This window comes from Schistocerca piceifrons, unplaced genomic scaffold, assembly GCF_021461385.2.
Source record: "Schistocerca piceifrons isolate TAMUIC-IGC-003096 unplaced genomic scaffold, iqSchPice1.1 HiC_scaffold_2316, whole genome shotgun sequence".
Lineage (NCBI taxonomy): Eukaryota > Metazoa > Arthropoda > Insecta > Orthoptera > Acrididae > Schistocerca > Schistocerca piceifrons.
In genome coordinates, this window is record NW_025728247.1 from 21,970 (window position 1) to 43,356 (window position 21,387).

The 21,387-nt window shown below is 41.3% G+C and overlaps 1 protein-coding gene across 1 annotated transcript in view; it reads left to right on the plus strand.

Moving 5' to 3' along the window:
* Window positions 1-21,387, plus strand: part of LOC124742616 (15-hydroxyprostaglandin dehydrogenase [NAD(+)]-like) — a 105,949-nt gene that overhangs the window by 7,695 nt on the left and 76,867 nt on the right. The window contains exon 3 of the mRNA XM_047248804.1: window positions 1,811-1,917. Coding sequence (XP_047104760.1) covers window positions 1,811-1,917 — 107 coding nt within the window. The remainder of the gene's footprint in view (window positions 1-1,810; window positions 1,918-21,387) is intronic.

Consider the following 21,387-nt stretch of genomic DNA (forward strand, 5'->3'; position numbering starts at 1 on the left):
GGCGAACAAGTGTACTGTAACCTACTTCCTTTCTTTTCGGATTGCATTTCCTTAGGATTCTTCCAATGAATCAGTCTGGCCTCTGCTTTACCGACAATCAACTTTATATGACCATTCCATTTTAAATCACTCCTAATGCCTACTCCCAGATAATTTATGGAATTAACTGGTTCCAGTTGCTCATCTGCTATATTGTAGCTAAATGATAAAGGATCTTTCTTTCTATGTATTTGCAGCACATTACACTTGTCTACATTGAGATTCATTTGCCATTCCCTGCACCGTGTGTCAATTCGTTGCAGATCCCCCTGCATTTCAGTAAAATTTTCCATTGTTACAACCTCTCGATATACCACAGCATCATACATAGTGTCATGCAATTCTCCTTATCTGGTTTTCATTTCTTCTTGCGGAGAAAGCTACTTCATTGCCAAATGCCAACTGACTTGTAATATCCAGTTCATTATTTATTGTTTCTGTTAAAATGTGACATATTCTGTCACTTTGTTATAGCCCTGTCAACTTGAATTTGATGTGCTTATAACTGTAGGTTTTGTTTTAAAATGTGACACAGTATTTTTTTTCTTGTATTTGCATCCTATATGCAACTCCAATGCACCCTGTAACCATAAGCATCTGTAAGTGGGTTGATAGGTCAAGAGGTGGCATTTGCCCTTTCTATCTTGAGTACAGACTATTTATTCATTACAGAATTTTCGTACACCGTAGGTAACCATCAATTCTCTGGAATATAATACGTTCTTTGCACACCTTTGAAATTTAATTCTTGTGGCATGACATGGCTCGAACGGATCAACTCATTTTTACCAAATATGGCTATTTTAAAGACTGCCCCCTCCTCCGAATAAATTTCTGGTGACACCTATCCCTGTAACATTACTTGCTGCTAGGTAGTGATATTTTACTTGTACCTCCATTGAGCCATCCCACTGAGTCTCAGTGGTTGTCTACCCTAGATTCACTCTAAACAAAGTTTTTCTTATTATGTTATATAGTTACACTAACTAGATACATCTTATTAAGTTTATAACTAACCCTTTTTGGTCCAGCACAGTGCTATCAAAGGAAACTGACAAAATTCCAGTATGGTCATCATTGTTGAATAAGTTGAAGCAATTGTTCTAACATGTTTTGTATTTGGAAAGAGTGTTATTCAAATCCTTCAGCTCTTCTCAAATCATTCTGAACTCAGTGTAACATGCAACTCTTGTAGATGATTACTCATATAGAAAAAAATAGTTCACTGCATGATACAGATTAAAGAACCCAGTTCTAATACCAAGGGTCAATGAGAAATATGGCAGCCACTAAAATGTCAACAGCATGACAGTTTAGGGTGTCACATGTATTTGAAAATCTACTGAGTCATTAGGAGACTCAATGAATGCTCCATACATGATTCACACTATTTAGCAGATCTCTCTTAAAACTAATGTTAGTCTGTCTTTTGTCCACAATGACGGAATAATCTTGGTGAACCATTGTTGTCTTTCCTTTCGGTTGTTGTACATAATGCATGATATCTATGTAATGTCAAAATGTTTGAATGTTCATATAAATGGAATGTGGAAAATAAAAGCAACAGAAATTTGTGTTTGAAAAGGAGGAGGTGTGTGTTCTTGTTGTGAGTAGGTCACATTTTCAAACAACACTCATAGCTTTCATCAACCATGGAGTTAACTGCTGAAATACACACACAACCTACCACAATTGGAATGCACATTTTAAAGCTACAATACTTTGTTTCAAATCTGATAATAATCAGTGACTTCACTATGTTTCATTACAGAATCTTTTCAGACAACAATTTCTGAATTTGGCTGCCTTGACATTGTTGTAAACAATGCTGGAATAATGAATGACAGATTTTGGGAGCTGGAAGTAGATGTCAACTTGGTAAAATATAATATCAGTAATTATTTATTTTTAAGAGTTACAAAAAGATAGCATCTTCAGAAACTGTTATTGTATTTTGGATGTACCTAACTGTTTAATGTCAATAACTTTTGTTTCTTGTCCATGCTTTTACAATTTCCATAGTATGTTTCATAGTGCCTGTAACATTAGTGATTTCTGCATGGTAAATGTTCACAGAAGTGTGTACTAATAGTGTTTTCAGGGAAAGTCATTATATCTGTAAATAAGAGCTTTCATATTTGTAAGCTGTCGAATAACAGCACAAATTTTATAATGTGTGGGGGGAAGACAATGACAAATCTGGAAAACTGTAGCTTGGAAAATATATAGCAAATAATTTTCTGTGTTTTTTGTCAATTACATTCGGTTTTTTTTTCCAATTACATTCGTTTTTTTGGCCTAAAATTCAACAAAGGAAAATAATCTCTTGATTTAAAGTAAAATATTCTGTATTCAGTCTTTCCTTGTAAATGTGGACTTCAGAGAATCCCATCAAATGTATTTTTTAAGTCTTAGATACACTATGTGATCAAAAGTATCCGGACAGCTGGCTGAAAATGACTTACAAGTTCATGGCGCCCTCCATCGGTAATGCTGGAATTCAATATGGTGTTGGGCCACCCTTAGCCTTGATGACAGCTTCCACTCTCGCAGGCATATGTTCAATCAGGTGCTGGAAGGTTTCCTGGGGAATGGTAGCCCATTCTTGACGGAGTGCTGCACTGAAGAGAGATATCGATGTCGGTCAGTGAGGCCTGGCACGAAGTCGGCATTCCAAAACATCCCAAAGGTGTTCTATAGGATTCAGGTCAGAACTCTGCACAGGCCAGCCCATTACAGAGATGTTATTGACATGTAACCACTCCACCATAGGCCGTGCATTATGAACAGGTGCTCGATCATGTTGAAAGATGCAGTCGCCACCCCCAAATCGCTCTTCAACAAAGGGAAGCACAAGGATGCTTAAAATATCAGTGTAGGCCTTTGCTGTGATAGTGCAATGCAAAACAACAAGGGTTGCAAGTCCCCTCCATAAAAAACACGACCACACCATAACACCACCACCTCTGAATTTTACTATTGGCACTACACATGCTGCAGATGACGTTCACCAGGCATTCCCCGTACCCACACCCTGCCATTGGATTGCCACATTGTGTACTGTGTTTCTTCACTCCATACAATGTTTTTCCACTGTTCACTTGTCCAACAGTTACACTTCTTACACCAAGTGAGGCATCGTTCAACATTTACCGGAGTGATGTGTGGTTTATGAGCAGCTGCTCAATCATGAAAACCAAGTTTTCTCACCTCCCACCTAACTGTCATAGTTCTTGCAGTGGCTCCTGATGCAGTTTGGAATTTCTGTGTGATGGTCTGGATAGATGTCTGCCTATTACATAGTACGACTCTCTTCAACTGTCTGTGGTCTCTGTCAGTCAACAGACAAGATCGGCCTGCGTGCTTTTGTGCTGTACGTGTCCCTTCACATTTCCACTTCACTGTCACATCGGAAATAGTGGACCTAGGAATGTTTAGGAGTGTGGAAATCTCGCATACAGATGTATGGCACAAGTGGTATCCAATCACCTGACCACGTTTGAAGTCTGTGAGTTCTGCAGAGCACCTTATTCTGCTATCACATGATATCTAATGACTACTGAGGTTGCTGATATGGAGTACCTGGCAGTAGGTGGCAGCACAATTCACCTAATATGAAAAAGTATGTTTTTGGAGTGTCTGGATACTTTTGATCGCATGGTGTATATGCAGCATTACAGCATTTTCTTTTCTTGCATGGTTTTCAGTACACAATATCTCACATGAGCAGTTAAGTGGGAAAGTAGTAGTTGCATCATCCTTGCCATGATGCTGATACTCAGTGCATTGAGATGTGCATGGTAATAGTTCATATGTCACTGTAACCTAGATGACATTAATATGCATGATATACATATGGACTTGAAAAATGTGCAAGTTTTTGGTTTCAAATATGCAAGCAAACAACCAATTTAACAATGAAAAATGTTGATGCGTGCTCAGTATCTTACGTTAATCAAATTAATCAGCTGTTACTTGTTATATAAGGTTTGAATACAAATGCGCTAATGAAAATTCCTTGGTGGAATATAAATGATGAAAGAAATACAGATAATAACTTACCACATAAGTGAGGTGCTGAGTTGTCAGCCCACACTTAAACAAGACAGACTGTTACTAGCTTTTGAACGAATCTTTTGTCAATAAACATACATAGGCTCTGCTACAATGTTTCTGGTCACTGCATTGTGCTGGCACTGCAGCTTGACTGTGGTGAGTGATTGTCAGATGGAGTGCATAAAGGGAGAAAGGAGATGGGGTTTAGGAGGGAGGGCTAGGGAAGAGTGACTAATAGCCACGAGGGACAGGGAGCAGGTACCCAGTATAGAAATGTGCCATAGGTCACCTCCTTCTGGCTGTAGGCAGGGTAAGATAGAAAAGGGGAAGAGGATGATGACAGAGACAAATGTATGAGTATAGGATGAGTAAAATTAGGCTGGTGAATGATACGATTATATTGTTCTACAACAAGATAATACTCAGTAATAAATGAAATGGTCATATGGCATTGTAGGCCAGAAGACATTGTATGTAGTTGTTCGGCCTCCTGATGCAAGCCGGCTGCGGTGGCCGTGCGGTTCTGGCGCTGCAGTCCGGAACCGCGGGACTGCTATGGTCGCAGGTTCGAATCCTGCGTCGGGCATGGGTGTGTGTGATGTCCTTAGGTTAGTTAGGTTTAAGTAGTTCTAAGTTCTAGGGGACTTATGACCTAAGATGTTGAGTCCCATAGTGCTCAGAGCCATTCCTGATGCAAATATTTCTATTTTACGCCACTTCAGCTAAATGTGTGTGAGTGATAATGAGAAGAAATAATTAGGACAAGACGAACACTCAATCTCCAAGCAAAGAAAATCTGCACCCTGGCTAAGAACCAAACCTGGCATCCTGCAATCTAGAGGTAGCAACGCTGACCACTAGACCACAGGTTGCAGACGTATTGGGTGATGGGGATGATAGGTGTCACAATGTGGGTACTGTTGGTGACCAGTTAGCTTGCTGTGAACAGAGGTTTGTTTGAAGCCACTGAAGAGATGGTGACTATCCAGGAATGCGTGTTGAGAAGGTCCAGATGAATTAGATGGAAGAGAAGGTGTTGAGGCTGTGGAGGTACTGGGACACTGTTTTGGCCCAAGGTCCAGATTGTGAAGATATTGCCAATGAATTTGAACCAGACAACTGATCAGAGATTTTGGATGGGTAGAATGGTTTCTTCTAAATAGTCCACAAAGAGGTTGGCATGGGGATGCCTGTGGATGGATTATTTTTGTATAACTTTCCCCATCAAAAGTGAAGTAGTTGTGTGTAAGGATGTAGGTTCCCAAGACCATATGCATAACTCCTTATCATCATCATCATCATCATCTAAAGAGAAGATATACAAGCAAGTTCATAGTTAGTCATAGTCACCCAGTGGCAGAATAAATGCTGATCACAACGTGCTAGATTTCAGTGGCTGCTACACATCCGTGCCCTTGGATCCTTGCCCCCTTTCCAACACCAGCTTCTCTGATTTACATAGACAGAAGTTGTCCTTGTAACAAATCTTTTATTTCTGTACCACCTCCTCTGCCCTATGACCTTAAATTCACTGTCTGCAGCCCCATCCTCCTCTCTACAAATCCTGTCTTCCAGTATCCTATGTGGATCATTTTGAAACTAATGCCACCAATTTATTTTATTGCAAACTAGAAAGATAAAGAAAGCACAGCAGCACATTAAATCCAGTAAGATTTCAGATACATACTATCATTTTCCCACAGAGCTCCCACAATTCATTATGCACTTTTGTCAAGAGCCTTCATGCTCTGCTTATAGGAAACAGTACCAGCTCTGTTGTGCAGCCTGACATTATTGTTGCCAGTGGGATTTATGTGTTTGCTTGTCTCTGGAAATTACAGCTTTCAGCCTAGTCAGTGTGGTATTAATTGACAGTTGTGTTAGACTTACAGACATAAATAAGAACCACACCCTTCATATACTAGAAGACTGTGCACATCACTTTGCCTAGAAATTGGCTTTGTCTTCAACTTCTTTGCTGGAGAATTTGCAGGTAATTACTCTGTGGACTGTCTTTGGATTCCAGCTTGTAGTGGTGATACTACATCTTATTGTCAGTGATGATGATCAGAAAATTGTCACCTTAGCCTCTTATTGGTCCAACAAGCCCTGAAAAATATCCATGTGATGATTTTTTTCCTATCTTGTTGAAGTAATTGTGGGACCCATCTCACACACACTTTGAAATAACCAAGGTTGCGCAGTGTCTGGCCCAGGTCATTACAGCCAACATTTTTGTGCATGCAATTGAAGGGTAGAAATACACAGATCATTATGAGAACTGAAAGCTGAACAGGGTCGAAAAGGTATGGCTTCTTGTGCACATTCTTTTCACCACTATTGACTTGCAGTATCCACCACCTTGCAATTACTCGTGCCTACTGTGTTATCTCCACGCACCCTTAGCAAGTATAGGTGAATTTCAGTTGGCGCAGTTTGTTCAGTTCATATATTTGATGCCATGGGAAACCTATCTCTATCTGGAAACTTTGGAGTCAGCTGGCCGCAGCAGTGCACAGATGCGATGAACATGAGTTGTAGGAACTCACATGTCTGCTAACATTGCCTCCCTCCCACCCTTGCCATCACAAACCCAGAACGCTGTCTAGCGTATGATGCGTCATTGCAGTCTACAGTGCCATTGAACTTGAACTGAATGTGATTTGTGTTATCAGTAACAGTGCAATATTTTTGTTAGAAGCTAGTTTCATAATGGAAAAAAAGGTTATTCATACAATGGAGGCTATAAACTGAAAGTAATAGCATATGCAGAATAGCATGGAAACAGAGGAGCTGAGTGGCATTTTGGCCCTCCACCAACAGGAAACGCCATTTGCGATTGGCAGGCTAGCAAAGAAGAAATGGAAAAAATGAGAAAGACTAAATATACAAACAGAGGACTAAATGGAAAGTGGCCAAAACTAGATGATGTATTGAAATGGATTAAAGGATGCCATCAAAATGGTATTGGAATTAATACAAAAATGATTTAAATACATGCTAGTAAGCTAGCGCCACACCAGAACTTAGCGGACTTTAAGGATGGAGTTGATTGGTGCTACTGGTCTACCCCTCAGAAAATGCCACAAGAGTATGAAGAAAGAATGTTATCTTCTCATCACTGTATTATCCAACACCAAAAGAAAACCAGTGTGGAACTAAGACAAATAATGAATATAGACTAAACATTTCTGACATTTGATGTGCTGAATAACAAACTGTTGCCATGAAAGGTGCTAAAACTGTAACCATAAAAACAAATGGACATGGAAAAAAAGCAATACAATGCTGTCCTTTCATGCTGTGCTGATGGTTCTAAACTTAATCCAATAATCATTTTCAGGCACAAAACGATGCCAAAACCTTCTGAAATATTACCGGGCGGAGTTCACATACATGATAATGGTTGGATGGAAGAAGCTGGTATGTAATTAAAGAGAGTGTGGGAGAGAAGGAAAGGTACTATATTGAAGAGGAGTTTTCTTCTTGTGCTAGGTCAGTTTAGTAGTCATTTGAAAAATTCTGTGAAAGAGAAATTGAGACAGGGAAATACAGAGCTTGCTGTTATTCTGTGAGGACTTCACAATTGAAACGTATTGATGTCTTGATAAGTAAACTGTTCATGACAGAGGAATGGAACAAATGGATGATAGATGAAACCCAACATGAATTCACACCAAAGGGAGCTTTAGAACGACCTACAATCAAACAAGTGCGTCAGTGGATACAACAGTCATGGTCCAGAGTGAGGGCCAAAATTATTGTTAAATCTTTCAAGAAGTGCATCGGAAGTAACATTATCAATGTTGGTGAAGAAGAGAACAACAATGACGACAAAGAGGAAGGAGGAGGAGGAGTAGAAGAAGAAGAAAAAGAAGAAAGTTCAGATGATTTTCAGGGATTTTAACGGTCACTTCAGTTTTATAAACTAAGAATTTTTTTTAGTCTGGCTGTACACTCTAGTAATAAAAATGGTAAAAATGTTATTTTTTTAAAAAATTCTTAAAAATTAAGGTGCGTCTGATAGTCTGTAAATGTGGCATGTACACTCTTTGACATAAAACTTGACCGGCGGCCGGCCGCATCAGAGGCTAAGTCCGCGCCGATCGCGACATGGGACAAAAAAACTGGCCAACTCGCTAATTCTCTAAGTCCGGTTATCTGCACAATCTGGCAACACTGTAGACTGCGGCACTTCCTGGAGGAAAACTTGTCCCACGATAGAGAAACTCTAGGCTGATTACGCCTGTGGTCTAGCGGTAGCGTGCGTTGTTTCTGTTCATAATGTCAGTGGATCGAGAGCAGCTGGCATAAAATATTTTTATAGCCTCTTCTGTCTGAATGCTGAAGACGTGAATGTAATGGTATCGCAGATTCAATCTATTTCGCTTTGTGACACACCGATATCAAAATTTTATCCAGTAACGATTTTGCGGCAGATTTCCTGCAGACTGTCCTCCTCTGGACGCCGTATGCGGCAAAGCTCCGGGATCCATTTGCTGGCTACTGGCAGCGGCCGTGGCGACAGCAGCGGCGCTGCACTCCCCCGTTCTTTATCGAAAGCGCCTGCTACCGCTCATCGCTTTTGATGATTTAAAACGCTTTATTATTAAATGTTGCTCCACAGAAAATTTCTACAATTTCCATTCACGCTCAAAAGCAACGGAGACAGACGCCCTGATTAGTAGGCGGGTATTATATTACATTAATCGGCAAGAGCTGAGTATGGCCCGAAATTAATTTTATAGACTGGGATGAAATGAAACCACCTCACTACATTCGATGAATTTATAAATGCTTCATACCTCGTTTCTTTTCCTTTCAAACTCAATTATTTGTGCAACTTTTGGTCAATGTTTGGATGTTTTCGTCAAGCCAGAGTGAGCGTCTGTGGTGTAAAGTGTATTACAGTTCATGTTTCATTCCTTATGGTAAGTCTATGCGATAAACTGTGTGAATACCTTGCAATGCATGCTCTGTAGCAGTGCAGGAACACTGCACATTTGGAGTTCATGAAGTATTTATTGTTGATCGGAAGTGATAGTTAAGGTCATCAGATTTAAACCAGAAAAAATTGTCGTTTTGAAGGTTTCAGAGAACGGAAAGGAATTGCTAACGCCGGTGTTAGAAAACGTCTACAGTTAAATGCTATTGCAAAAATTTAGAAGAAGGGAACTATATTAATGAACATGTGCACTTCATAAACAACCTTCTGACATGTTAGACCTATATGACGAACAAAGCTCAAATTTATATCGTTGACAGTCGGTTTGAATCTTTTCAGGGTCTATTTTACAGTGAAGCACCTTGGAATTTGCAAAGCAGAAATCCATGATATTAACTTAATTTACCAAGTCGAAATCGGACGAAGATTGATGTTTAAAGGCATTCTTCAGATTTCGCATAAGAAATTTTTAATAGCAGTTTGCAACTCCATTAATTAAAATGGAAAATAAAAGGTTGTAGTCAGCGGCTTCTACCGTGATTCGAACTGCTATGTCTTATAGTACAAGCACTGCAACGCACAAGGGAACCTCTGAGCTAACGACACACTGGCTGCCAGAGGCGGAATATAGTCACTGCGATGTTGCCTGAGCCTCAAAACGCAACCTTAAACACACGAACAGAGGAGGTGGAGATTACTGTTTTAACGTCCCGTCGACAACGATGTCATTAGAGACGGAGCACAAGCTCGGATTAGGGAAGGATGGGGAAGGAAATCTGCCGTGCCCTTCCTAAGGAACCATCCCGGCATTTGCCTGAAGCGATTTAGGGAAATCATTGAAAACCTAAATCAATATGGCCGGGCGCGGGATTGCACCGTCGTCCTCCCGAATGCACACACAAACAGGTGTTACTTATGTGAAGAACGCCGTTCTTGGAGTCTAGAAATTACTATACTTCCTAATTGTGTCATCTTGCAGTGGATTATATCGTACGAGTCTTCGATGTGGAAAACGAATGTCAAGTGAATTTAGCGAGGTAACGCCGACCTACACCCGGAAGTAAATGCACTATCAGAGTGTTGACAAATACTTGCTACGACGCTGCCATTTCTAGGCTCTCTGACGAGGCAGCTCTTCAGCGACATGCTTGCCGTGATTCTCCGATACGGTTCTTCAGAGTGGAGACGCGCGCGCACGTTTGGTTTTTATGCGGCGTTCTCCCCTGATGGTTTCTGACGTCGCCTTGTGGGCTATGTATACATATGAGACATTCAATTATCATTAATCCAGAATCATACAAGTTTCAGCTTCCAGCGTGGAAGAAGGCTGTTGACGCCGACATTATATCATTTCGACGTAGGGAAAGCAAAACGGATCATTCAATGTTTCTCATTCAACATAAAGCATGTGAGATAATTTTCCGTAATTTTCATAATCATCTAAAAATACAAACGAAGTAAAAATACACCGGAAGCTTATTCGAATTGAATATAACGCTTTGCACCTCGATGTCGAATTTGTCCACTTGCAATGTTTTGCAGCATACACATAGAATGTCATGATTATCCACGAGAATGAAGAAATATGTTGGTAAGGATGGAAGCAAGAAGAGACGCAGTCAACAAATATTCTATTCCTCATGGCATTCATTTCATTTGACACGTAAGAAGAGGTAAAGCGGGAATTTACTTTCGTTAACACGAAAGATATGCCGCACATATTGATAACGAGGAAGTCTGCGTCTTCATACGTTTCCTCCTTGAAATCTGTATGCTCTATTATATACTAAGTAGCCCGATCATTGTTTCAGTAATGTTACCCTCTTGTTTGACCCCGTAACGATGAACAGATTCCAAATGCATGTCTCCCTTCCTGGGTTGTTTTTTGTGTTTTATTGCTTGGAATTCCTGAAGCAGACCACTGCGCCTTCCCGCCTCGTGGGTTAGGTCTCAAAACTAAACCGCTTTGTATCCAATGGCATAATTTATTCAGACAGCATCAGCGTAAGACTATCAAACAAAGCCTTCCATTTACAGTTGCAGCACTCTAACCAGCACTGACCAAAGTGTAATCCACGGTCATGGTCCTAAATTACCAGCTGTCTGCTACTGTGGCAAAGTCCGTACTACACTTTCGATTCCGCAGCACCATTTTATCTGGTAACACTGTGTAGTTGCACAGTTGTGCTACCAGGTCTGTCCTCACACTGTCAACTTTATGTATCTCACTTCTCCTGTAGCGCAGATCACGAGGAGCCGAAGTAAATGAGTGTATTCTGCATGACGTAACATTCAGTATTCCCTTCTTTCATAGCCACTCTTCATGTGCATCGATACCAAATAGGAATGCGAAAACTCTTGTGAGTGAGAGAATGACAATAACAATCGTAACAAGAACAAGCAAATAATGAATGATGTTTATTCCAACGCAGAACGAGAATGGCTTTAAATATAAAAATCTGTATCTATATCTATATCCATATCTATTGATCTTTGAGTTGGCACAATGCAAATATATTCTTAGCATTTAGTTACTGAATTTAGTTCTGGATGTTTGCAGAGAAAAGGAAAAGTCGGTACTTCTCGCTAGTGTAATATAATGTGAACCAGCAACTACCCTTTCCTTAGAACACGACTCAAGCATGTCCTCAAGTAGGTAGCAAGGCACTGCTGCATTCTGTTCCCTGACATTGCTCTGATGACGGTTAATGCAGATAGTTCCGATTATGAAATACAAAACGTATTGCAGGTTAGTTCCTAGGATAGTAACATTAAATTTGCGTTGTAGACGGCACATGAACGTGACGACTATCCATATTACTCATCAATATAAAAAGACAATATTTTGGGAATTTAGCAGCATTACTCAAAATGAATTCTGAAATTGGGTGACTGACTGCACAGGTGCTAAACGTCGTCAAGAGTATACGATGTCCTAATCGCATTAGGAATATGAAGATCGTCTTCGACAGCTCGCAACTTTCACACTGCTATCTCCACCGTACTCCAGACAGCCCTCGGTGGAGTTGCACTACGTTGCTGATGTTATGGAAGGCCTTCAAACCGACAACAGACCACATATTGAAAAATACAAGCGAATTCTCTTGCAGCGTAAGCTTATTGTAACTAATCTAAAAATTATTGGAGAGGAACATTGTCCTATTCAAAAAAAGTAAAATGTTACACACTGTTGACGTCAAGCGGACATTATCTATGTCCTGTCTTGCGTCCTACTCATCTATAATATCAAGTGTACTATGAAAATGATTATATATAATGGATGATAGGGTAATGCATTGATACCAGATGGTGGGGGCCGGCCGGTGTGGCCGTGCGGTTCTAGGCGCTTCAGTCTGGAACCGCGTGACCGCTACGGTCGCAGGTTCGAATCCTGCCTCGGGCATGGATGTGAGTGATGTCCTTAGGTTAGTTAGGTTTAAGTAGTTCTAAGTTCTAGGGGACTGATGACCTTAGAAGTTAAGTCCCATAGTGCTCAGAGCCATTTGAACCATTTGAACTATTTAACACAAAATGACATTAAAAATTAAAGTTATTCACGAGCAGCTAGTTGAGAATATGTATGAACATTAAATGACACGACGAACTGAAATAATACACTCCTGGAAATGGAAAAAAGAACACATTGACACCGGTGTGTCAGACCCACCATACTTGCTCCGGACACTGCGAGAGGGCTGTACAAGCAATGATCAGACGCACGGCACAGCGGACATACCAGGAACCGCGGTGTTGGCCGTCGAATGGCGCTAGCTGCGCAGCATTTGTGCACCGCCGCCGTCAGTGTCAGCCAGTTTGCCGTGGCATACGGAGCTCCATCGCAGTCTGTAACACTGGTAGCATGCCGCGACAGCGTGGACGTGAACCGTATGTGCAGTTGACGGACTTTGAGCGAGGGCGTATAGTGGGCATGCGGGAGGCCGGGTGGACGTACCGCCGAATTGCTCAACACGTGGGGCGTGAGGTCGCCAGTGGTCGGCGGAAGGTGCACGTGCCCGTCGACCTGGGACCGGACCGCAGCGACGCACGGATGCACGCCAAGACCGTAGGATCCTACGCAGTGCTGTAGGGGACCGCACCGCCACTTCCCAGCAAATTAGGGACACTGTTGCTCCTGGGGTATCGGCGAGGACCATTCGCAACCGTGTCCATGAAGCTGGGCTACGGTCCCGCACACCGTTAGGCCGTCTTCCGCTCACGCCCCAACATCGTGCAGCCCGCCTCCAGTGGTGTCGCGACAGGCGTGAATGGAGGGACGAATGGAGACGTGTCGTCTTCAGCGATGAGAGTCGCTTCTGCCTTGGTGCCAATGATGGTCGTATGCGTGTTTGGCGCCGTGCAGGTGAGCGCCACAATCAGGACTGCATACGACCGAGGCACACAGGGCCAACACCCGGCATCATGGTGTGGGGAGCGATCTCCTACACTGGCCGTACACCACTGGTGATCGTCGAGGGGACACTGAATAGTGCACGGTACATCCAAACCGTCATCGAACCAATCGTTCTACCATTCCTAGACCGGCAAGGGAACTTGCTGCTCCAACAGGACAATGCACGTCCGCATGTATCCCGTGCCACCCAACGTGCTCTAGAAGGTGTAAGTCAACTACCCTGGCCAGGAAGATCTCCGGATCTGTCCCCCATTGAGCATGTTTGGGACTGGATGAAGCGTCGTCTCACGCGGTCTGCACGTCCAGCACGAACGCTGGTCCAACTGAGGCGCCAGGTAGAAATGGCATGGCAAGCCGTTCCACAGGACTACATCCAGCATCTCTACGATCGTCTCCATGGGAGAATAGCAGCCTGCATTGCTGCGGAAGGTGGATATACACCGTACTAGTGGCGACATTGTGCATGCTCTGTTGCCTGTGTCTATGTGCCTGTGGTTCTGTCAGTGTGATCATGTGATGTATCTGACCCCAGGAATGTGTCAATAAAGTTTCCCCTTCCTGGGACAATGAATTCACGGTGTTCTTATTTCAATTTCCAGGAGTGTATGACGAAGAGTTCAGCGCTCACTGGGAATAGAGCCCCACACATATCGTTGTTGACTACACACAAAGAGACGTCAGCTACCGAATTTTTCTCCACCAGCTGCTCAGAATAGCATCTTGAACTTACAGTCATCTCGCAAATAGTTCTGTGTCTCACTGGGAGTTAAAAGCGTCAGATATCGTTAGTGTTGACAACGAATGAAAATACATTAAAAATCAAAATTGTTATCCACCAGCAGATAGGTGTTCTCCTGATAGAGCTTGATAATACCTAATTAAATCTTTAGTGCCGGGCCAGGATTCGATCCCATTCACGCGTAATATGTGAAGGTGTTGAGGAATCTGCAGTTTTGAACAAACAACAAATTGTAGCCGAGCTGTATTGCCACGAAGGGATCAAACTCCGCGTTAAGGGCGGTCTGAGTTGCATTCCCAGTTTAGAACCAATTTTATCGACATACAGAAGCTCAAATAAAAGATGGAATAAGTGTCCTGTGACCATACATAGCGTTTGTCGTCACTTGAAATAAATAACTAGTATAAGAAAGGTTACTGGTGATTGGTGATAGAGTTTCTACATGTCGCCACTCCAGACTTTAGTGTGGTTCAACCTACCGTCTACGTGGTAAAGAAGGAATATCATCTTTAATGTGAATTTTCAGACCACGCAGCCATTATATCTCCTTCACTTGGTGTAGCCAGGAGAGAATGGAATCTGTCTCTCCCTATCTAAAATCATTGACGGAAGTGGGAATCGAACCCAGACCATAGGTATAACAACCTACCATCCGTCCAACAGACCACGAAATCCTCTTCTCTGCGAGTCATTTTTCTATCGTAACGCAGTTGCGCCACACTGGATGAGAATTCTGACACACAGGCTCCCTGTAGTAATTTGCAGCATGTTCAGTAAATTCATTTACTTGGTTGACCGAATCACCATGAACTAGCTGCCTCGGCTACGCAGTGCATACATTCGACTATTTTGTAATCACAGAAATAAAATCACGTAACTGCCACCTACACACAACTGCCAACAGTGTAGGATGCAGAAGTTTGAATAGGAAGTGTTCCTTTCCACTTGAGCTATTCTATTGCGCTATCTGTTACTAGAAAACGTCGTTCAGTCCAAAAGAAAAGCTGTAACTGTTTGTCTCTCAGAAGTCAAGACCTGGCCATATGCATAATCTCACAGTGCTGTGGAATCCGAAAGTTCTGGAGGAATAGTTGCCGAGCTCTGGAGCTTAAGTAGCTACGTGTCAGCTTGTAGCATAGATAAGATGTCGCGAGTTCGAATACATTCAGTGCTACATTTTTTAAAACGCAATTCTGCTCTCTGCTGAAGGTATCAATCTAATGGAACTTTGAACATAATTCCCTTCACTTCTCAACCCAAAGTAGTCGCATGTGGAAAAAGGGCTAACTACTGTGACATTTTGTTCTATTCAGGTTTAATAGACAGCAGGCAGCAGATGCATCTCGAAGATGTGCAGGGAGAGCGCATCGTGCCATAGTATGTCAGAAAAGTATTTTCTACATTAGCCGTCATGTGGTAGTGATATTTCATTCTTCTTCAAACTTTGTTTGACAGTTTTAACTCAGAACAAGTTTTCTACATGCATGTAATCAATAAACTGCATGTGCTTTGTCAGTCTGTCATAGGTAACATCAGAGAATTCGCATATATCGTTGATGATTAATTTCTCTCTCATGTTTACTATTGTTTTAACAACACTAAAGGAAACCTTACGAAAATTGTGCACTGTATTATAAGAAATGAAATAAAACTAACCATGATAACCTTACGACGGAAGTATCTGTACACAAGCATGCCTCTATCGACACGAATTAGTAAAATACTACTCACTTAGATTTTGATTGGGTCTGTGTTTAATTGGTATGCTGTGTCATACTCAAGAGGTATGCAAATGTGGCAATTCATAAATATAGTTACGTATTCCTAGAAACCCAAAATTCGCTTGGCAGCAGCGGAAAGAGGCCTTACCTGCTGTGCAGCATTGTAAGTTTTTCAACATTGCACTATGAGCTGAAAGCATTTTCTTGAGATTTCCTTATTGATGTTTGATCTGACTGCTTGTAGCTCTTTCACAGAAGGGATAAAAACGTTACAGTCAGTGAGACTGGAACTGCGAACCGTAACAGACGCTTTTTCACAGGTCAGCACGTTACCACAGAGCTGGCGAGGAGGTGTGTGTCTGAGTTTCCTATTACGAGGGCAATAGGAACTCGAATTCGTAAACCGCTATTTGAAGGTCGAGATTAGTTGCGGTTTCCACCTGCAACGAGTTTCCTGGGCTGAAAACCGTAAATTTTCAATCTTTTGTTACCCTTCAAGCGATAATAAATCAGATTATTCAATGGAAATGACGGGTAAAATCAAGTGAACTTTGAGGCTTAATTCCGTGCGCACCAGGAAGTAACTCGTCGATCACAGAGTTGCCAAACATACGTTGCCTTGTTGCCAAATCTCAGTTACAGTACCAGCAGGAAGAAGACGAACCGATGTGATCCTACAGCGGTCTGGGAAGTGATCATAGCTGGTGTCTCCAAGTCGCGGCTGCTACGGCCTGGAATACGTAATGCGTCTGATTCGCTTTCTGTAACTAGGTTTAGGGACTGGAGCGAAGTTACTAATAATACTCAGAACTGACTGCAAACTGAGCATCATAAATCAGTAACTCTCATTGTTGTTTTTATATTTCTTTCGTAAGTGTACTCAATACTAAGAAAGTCATTCACAGGCGTTTTCGTGCCTCGCCGATAGTCGAGCACAACATACAAATAAAAAAAAAAGAATGTGTGTGCGTGTGTGTGTGTGTGTGTGTGTGTGTGTGTGTGTGTGTGTGTGTTTGTGAGAGAGAGAGAGAGAGAGAGAGAGATAAATAAAAAGCAATGAGAGAGAGTGTAAAATATTGTTGTAAAGAAATTGAATCATGGTATTTAAAGAAATCTTTCATTAAAATGACACGTTCCGCATCATTACGAAATGTCGTATTCATGATCTATGGAACAAGAGTTAATCTAATCTAATCTAATCACATCATATTGATGATTAGCCATGAAGAGTCATGAATTACCGAAATTTTGGCCCATACCAGTAACCAAATCTAAACTTGAAAATAAAAGACGACAATTTTTGTAATAAACCGTGACTCCTATCAAGACCCTTTCGTCCCTGTTATCTAACCACGAAAGATGTTTGATATACCTCCATTCTGAAGCAACAAAGTGTGCATGCATTTAAAGATGAAGTGCATGATGTGAAGTTCTGTGACGGAGATACGAACCCAACACGTAATCCGATTGTTAACTAAGAAAAATCAAATGTTACGTATCGGTTTTTCTTACGAGCCGCTAGGTGTCTGAATCTAAAATAAGGATACAAACTTTTGTGCCTAAGCGACAATCGAACTGCACACCTACCGTGCATCCACGAATATAGCTTAAGTATCAGTTGCTTACTCATGAACAGTAAGATGTGTGCGTGTTTGACCAGAAATAACGACACCTGTTGCGATTGTTGGAAACACATGAACAGACATTGAAATTGCGCGTTAATTTTCACTAGCAGGTGGGTGTGCACTTGATAAAGCTAGAAATGAAATTATGAATATTTTTGTACTGGATCAGGTTTCAGACCGACATACTTACCTTTGGAGGAGACCTAGAGAAGATTGCAGTCTTGGGAAAAGGAACGAAATGACTGAACTACACTGTTCCGAGAGATTCAGATCCTCGAAAGAGGAGGTACGAGTTCGAATCACAGTCCAGCACCAAATTTTTAAACGTCTCTAGTTCAATCAAGTACAAGTAAAATAAGAGCCCTGTCCCTTTAAATGGATATCGGTTCATCAAATAAAATAAAATTTTCTAATGTAAGTAAGCCCTTCTGGCGACTGTATTTCTGTTTACCACGACTTTCGCTGTGTCATTTCCCAACGTAAACCGGCTCTGCCCAGTTGGTAATGAAGGAACATGATGTTTAATGCGGATTCTGGATTATAACGTCTTTCTCTTGAGGTTACCACAGGTAAAATAAATCTGTTTGTGCCTCTTAAAAGTAAATGCCTGAACCCACGCATTGCACCTGTGATAGCTCGTTCCACCATACCATTGTGGCCACATTACCCAGCCCCAAGAGTGTGCTGTAACGGATGATGTGCTTAGCTTATAAAATTAGTCACGGTGGAAAAAATGCGAGTCTATTAAATGGTCAAGTAGAAGCAAGCTTCTGACGCAGAGATTATGCTATTCTCATGTCAGCAGGATGTAAAGACTCTTCTAGGCATCATAGGCTGGATGTGAAGCCATTTTGATTTTTCACAAATTCAGCAAATTTCTTAGTTCGAAAAAATCCAGTGTGAAGTGTGAAGTTGCCGGATAATTCGATTATTACTGTTATTATTACTATCATTTTATTCATACCGCTGCTGGAACACCACCGTAGTCTTCAGGTAAAACGCGAGACCAGCTAATATGACGTCTGGCGACCGAAAGCACATATCGACAAAATTTTTATCGCCCCTTTCCTCTCGGTGCTGAAGCTATGAGTGTAATTCAAGCGAATCTACAATATCATATTAGCTGGTCTCGCGTTTTGCCTCAAGACTACGGTCGTAGTCAAGAGTAATGTACTAAGACTGGAGTCAAGACTTCCTCTGGGAAGTGCCGCAGTCTACATGTTGCTAGATCGAGCATATTGCCAGACATAGAATTCTGAGAGGAGCACGACTGTATTGTCCACCTTACGTGAACGACGCGGCGGTCAATTTTTTGGTCTGAGACTGTATCTGCAACACATATTGCACGCTGAAGACCCAGAAGAATTTAAAAAAAAAGTAGTTTATCAGAGCAACGTTAACCATAGCGTTCGAAGTATTCATCGTATTGTATACGTGTGTGTAAACGCCTTCCAATGACCACTCAAGAAAGACAAGGATACACAGTCTAGCTCCAATATTATAAATACGCCTCAGTTTGTGGATGAACTCAGACTTAGGTTGATAATAATTGTGAAAATTTAGCAGCACTGTACCCATTGGTGTTAAACTCGTTTTCAACCAATGATTCCCACAGCTACAGGGATACTACTTGTGATACCTCTTCGACAAAATACTTAAGCAGTGTTATCAGACGAAAAAATCAACCTGACACAAACCGTGGGAAGTTTGTTTTACAACCTTCGTACCTGGATATTCAGCTTTTTCCTATTTGAGATATCTGTTAACGTTGCTGCTTAAGACGTTTTAAGCAGAAGCTAAATTCCCTCAGCTTCAACAATGTTTAAAGAAATCGTCTTATTGGCACTAAATCGTGGTTTGTGAATTGTTTACCGGCCGTACTCTGCCGTATTTTGCCGGTTGGAAGGCAAAAGCTTACTGACAAATTCACACAGAAATTACTGTTACAGTGTACTTATGGAGCCAAATGAGTGAATTGCGTATTTTCCGGTGAGAAAGAGAACTGGCAAACAGTCTTCGCTACATTAGGTTATTTAAACTGGTGTCACTCTGAGCTAGAATTTATGGTCAGCGACTAAGTGTAAGGTCAACGTTTCGGATGCGAGTTTTGCGACTGTGAAATACTTTCCTACATTATAGAAGTGAATATTAAATTTGAACTAATATTGCGAAAATTTTGTACTTGGACAGCTTAGAATGAAAATACTTCTGTTTATTTCAAAGGGAAACAATAGATTTTCTAAAACACTGTGTGTCATACACAACTTGAAACAGGTCATGTCGACCAAATCATGTGGAAGAACTAACAGCAACGTATATCGGAAGGCAGTAAGATCTCTTGCCTTTTGGTTTGTCAGTACTCGATAGCCATTTCTAGGCAAAAGTAAATGACGAAAGGCAGTGCGTTTTTGTTACCAAGTAACGTCTTCGTCAATTACTTTAGTTTTAAAGTAATCTACGAGTAATTGCTGGTGTTTGATATTAACATGAAAAGGATTCCGTAGACAGTGAAAGAACCTGTTCTTGGGAAACTACATCTATAGTGTCCAAAAGGCATTAAATGATGTTCAAGCACTTGTGTTACAGCAGCGGTATGAATAAAATGATAGTAATAATAACAGTAATAATCGAATTATCCGGCAACTTCACACTGGATTTTCTCGAACTAAGAAATTTGCTGAATTTGTGAAAAATCAAAATGGCTTCACATCCAGCCTATGATGCCTAGAAGAGTCTTTACATCCTGCTGACATGAGAATAGCATAATCTCTGCGTCAGAAGCTTGCTTCTACTTGACCATTTAATAGACTCGCATTTTTTCCACCGTGACTAATTTTATAAGCTAAGCACATCATCCGTTACAGCACACTCTTGGGGCTGGGTAATGTGGCCACAATGGTATGGTGGAACGAGCTATCACAGGTGCAATGCGTGGGTTCAGGCATTTACTTTTAAGAGGCACAAACAGATTTATTTTACCTGTGGTAACCTCAAGAGAAAGACGTTATAATCCAGAATCCGCATTAAACATCATGTTCCTTCATTACCAACTGGGCAGAGCCGGTTTACGTTGGGAAATGACACAGCGAAAGTCGTGGTAAACAGAAATACAGTCGCCAGAAGGGCTTACTTACATTAGAAAATTTTATTTTATTTGATGAACCGATATCCATTTAAAGGGACAGGGCTCTTATTTTACTTGTACTTGATTGAACTAGAGACGTTTAAAAATTTGGTGCTGGACTGTGATTCGAACTCGTACCTCCTCTTTCGAGGATCTGAATCTCTCGGAACAGTGTAGTTCAGTCATTTCGTTCCTTTTCCCAAGACTGCAATCTTCTCTAGGTCTCCTCCAAAGGTAAGTATGTCGGTCTGAAACCTGATCCAGTACAAAAATATTCATAATTTCATTTCTAGCTTTATCAAGTGCACACCCACCTGCTAGTGAAAATTAACGCGCAATTTCAATGTCTGTTCATGTGTTTCCAACAATCGCAACAGGTGTCGTTATTTCTGGTCAAACACGCACACATCTTACTGTTCATGAGTAAGCAACTGATACTTAAGCTATATTCGTGGATGCACGGTAGGTGTGCAGTTCGATTGTCGCTTAGGCACAAAAGTTTGTATCCTTATTTTAGATTCAGACACCTAGCGGCTCGTAAGAAAAACCGATACGTAACATTTGATTTTTCTTAGTTAACAATCGGATTACGTGTTGGGTTCGTATCTCCGTCACAGAACTTCACATCATGCACTTCATCTTTAAATGCATGCACACTTTGTTGCTTCAGAATGGAGGTATATCAAACATCTTTCGTGGTTAGATAACAGGGACGAAAGGGTCTTGA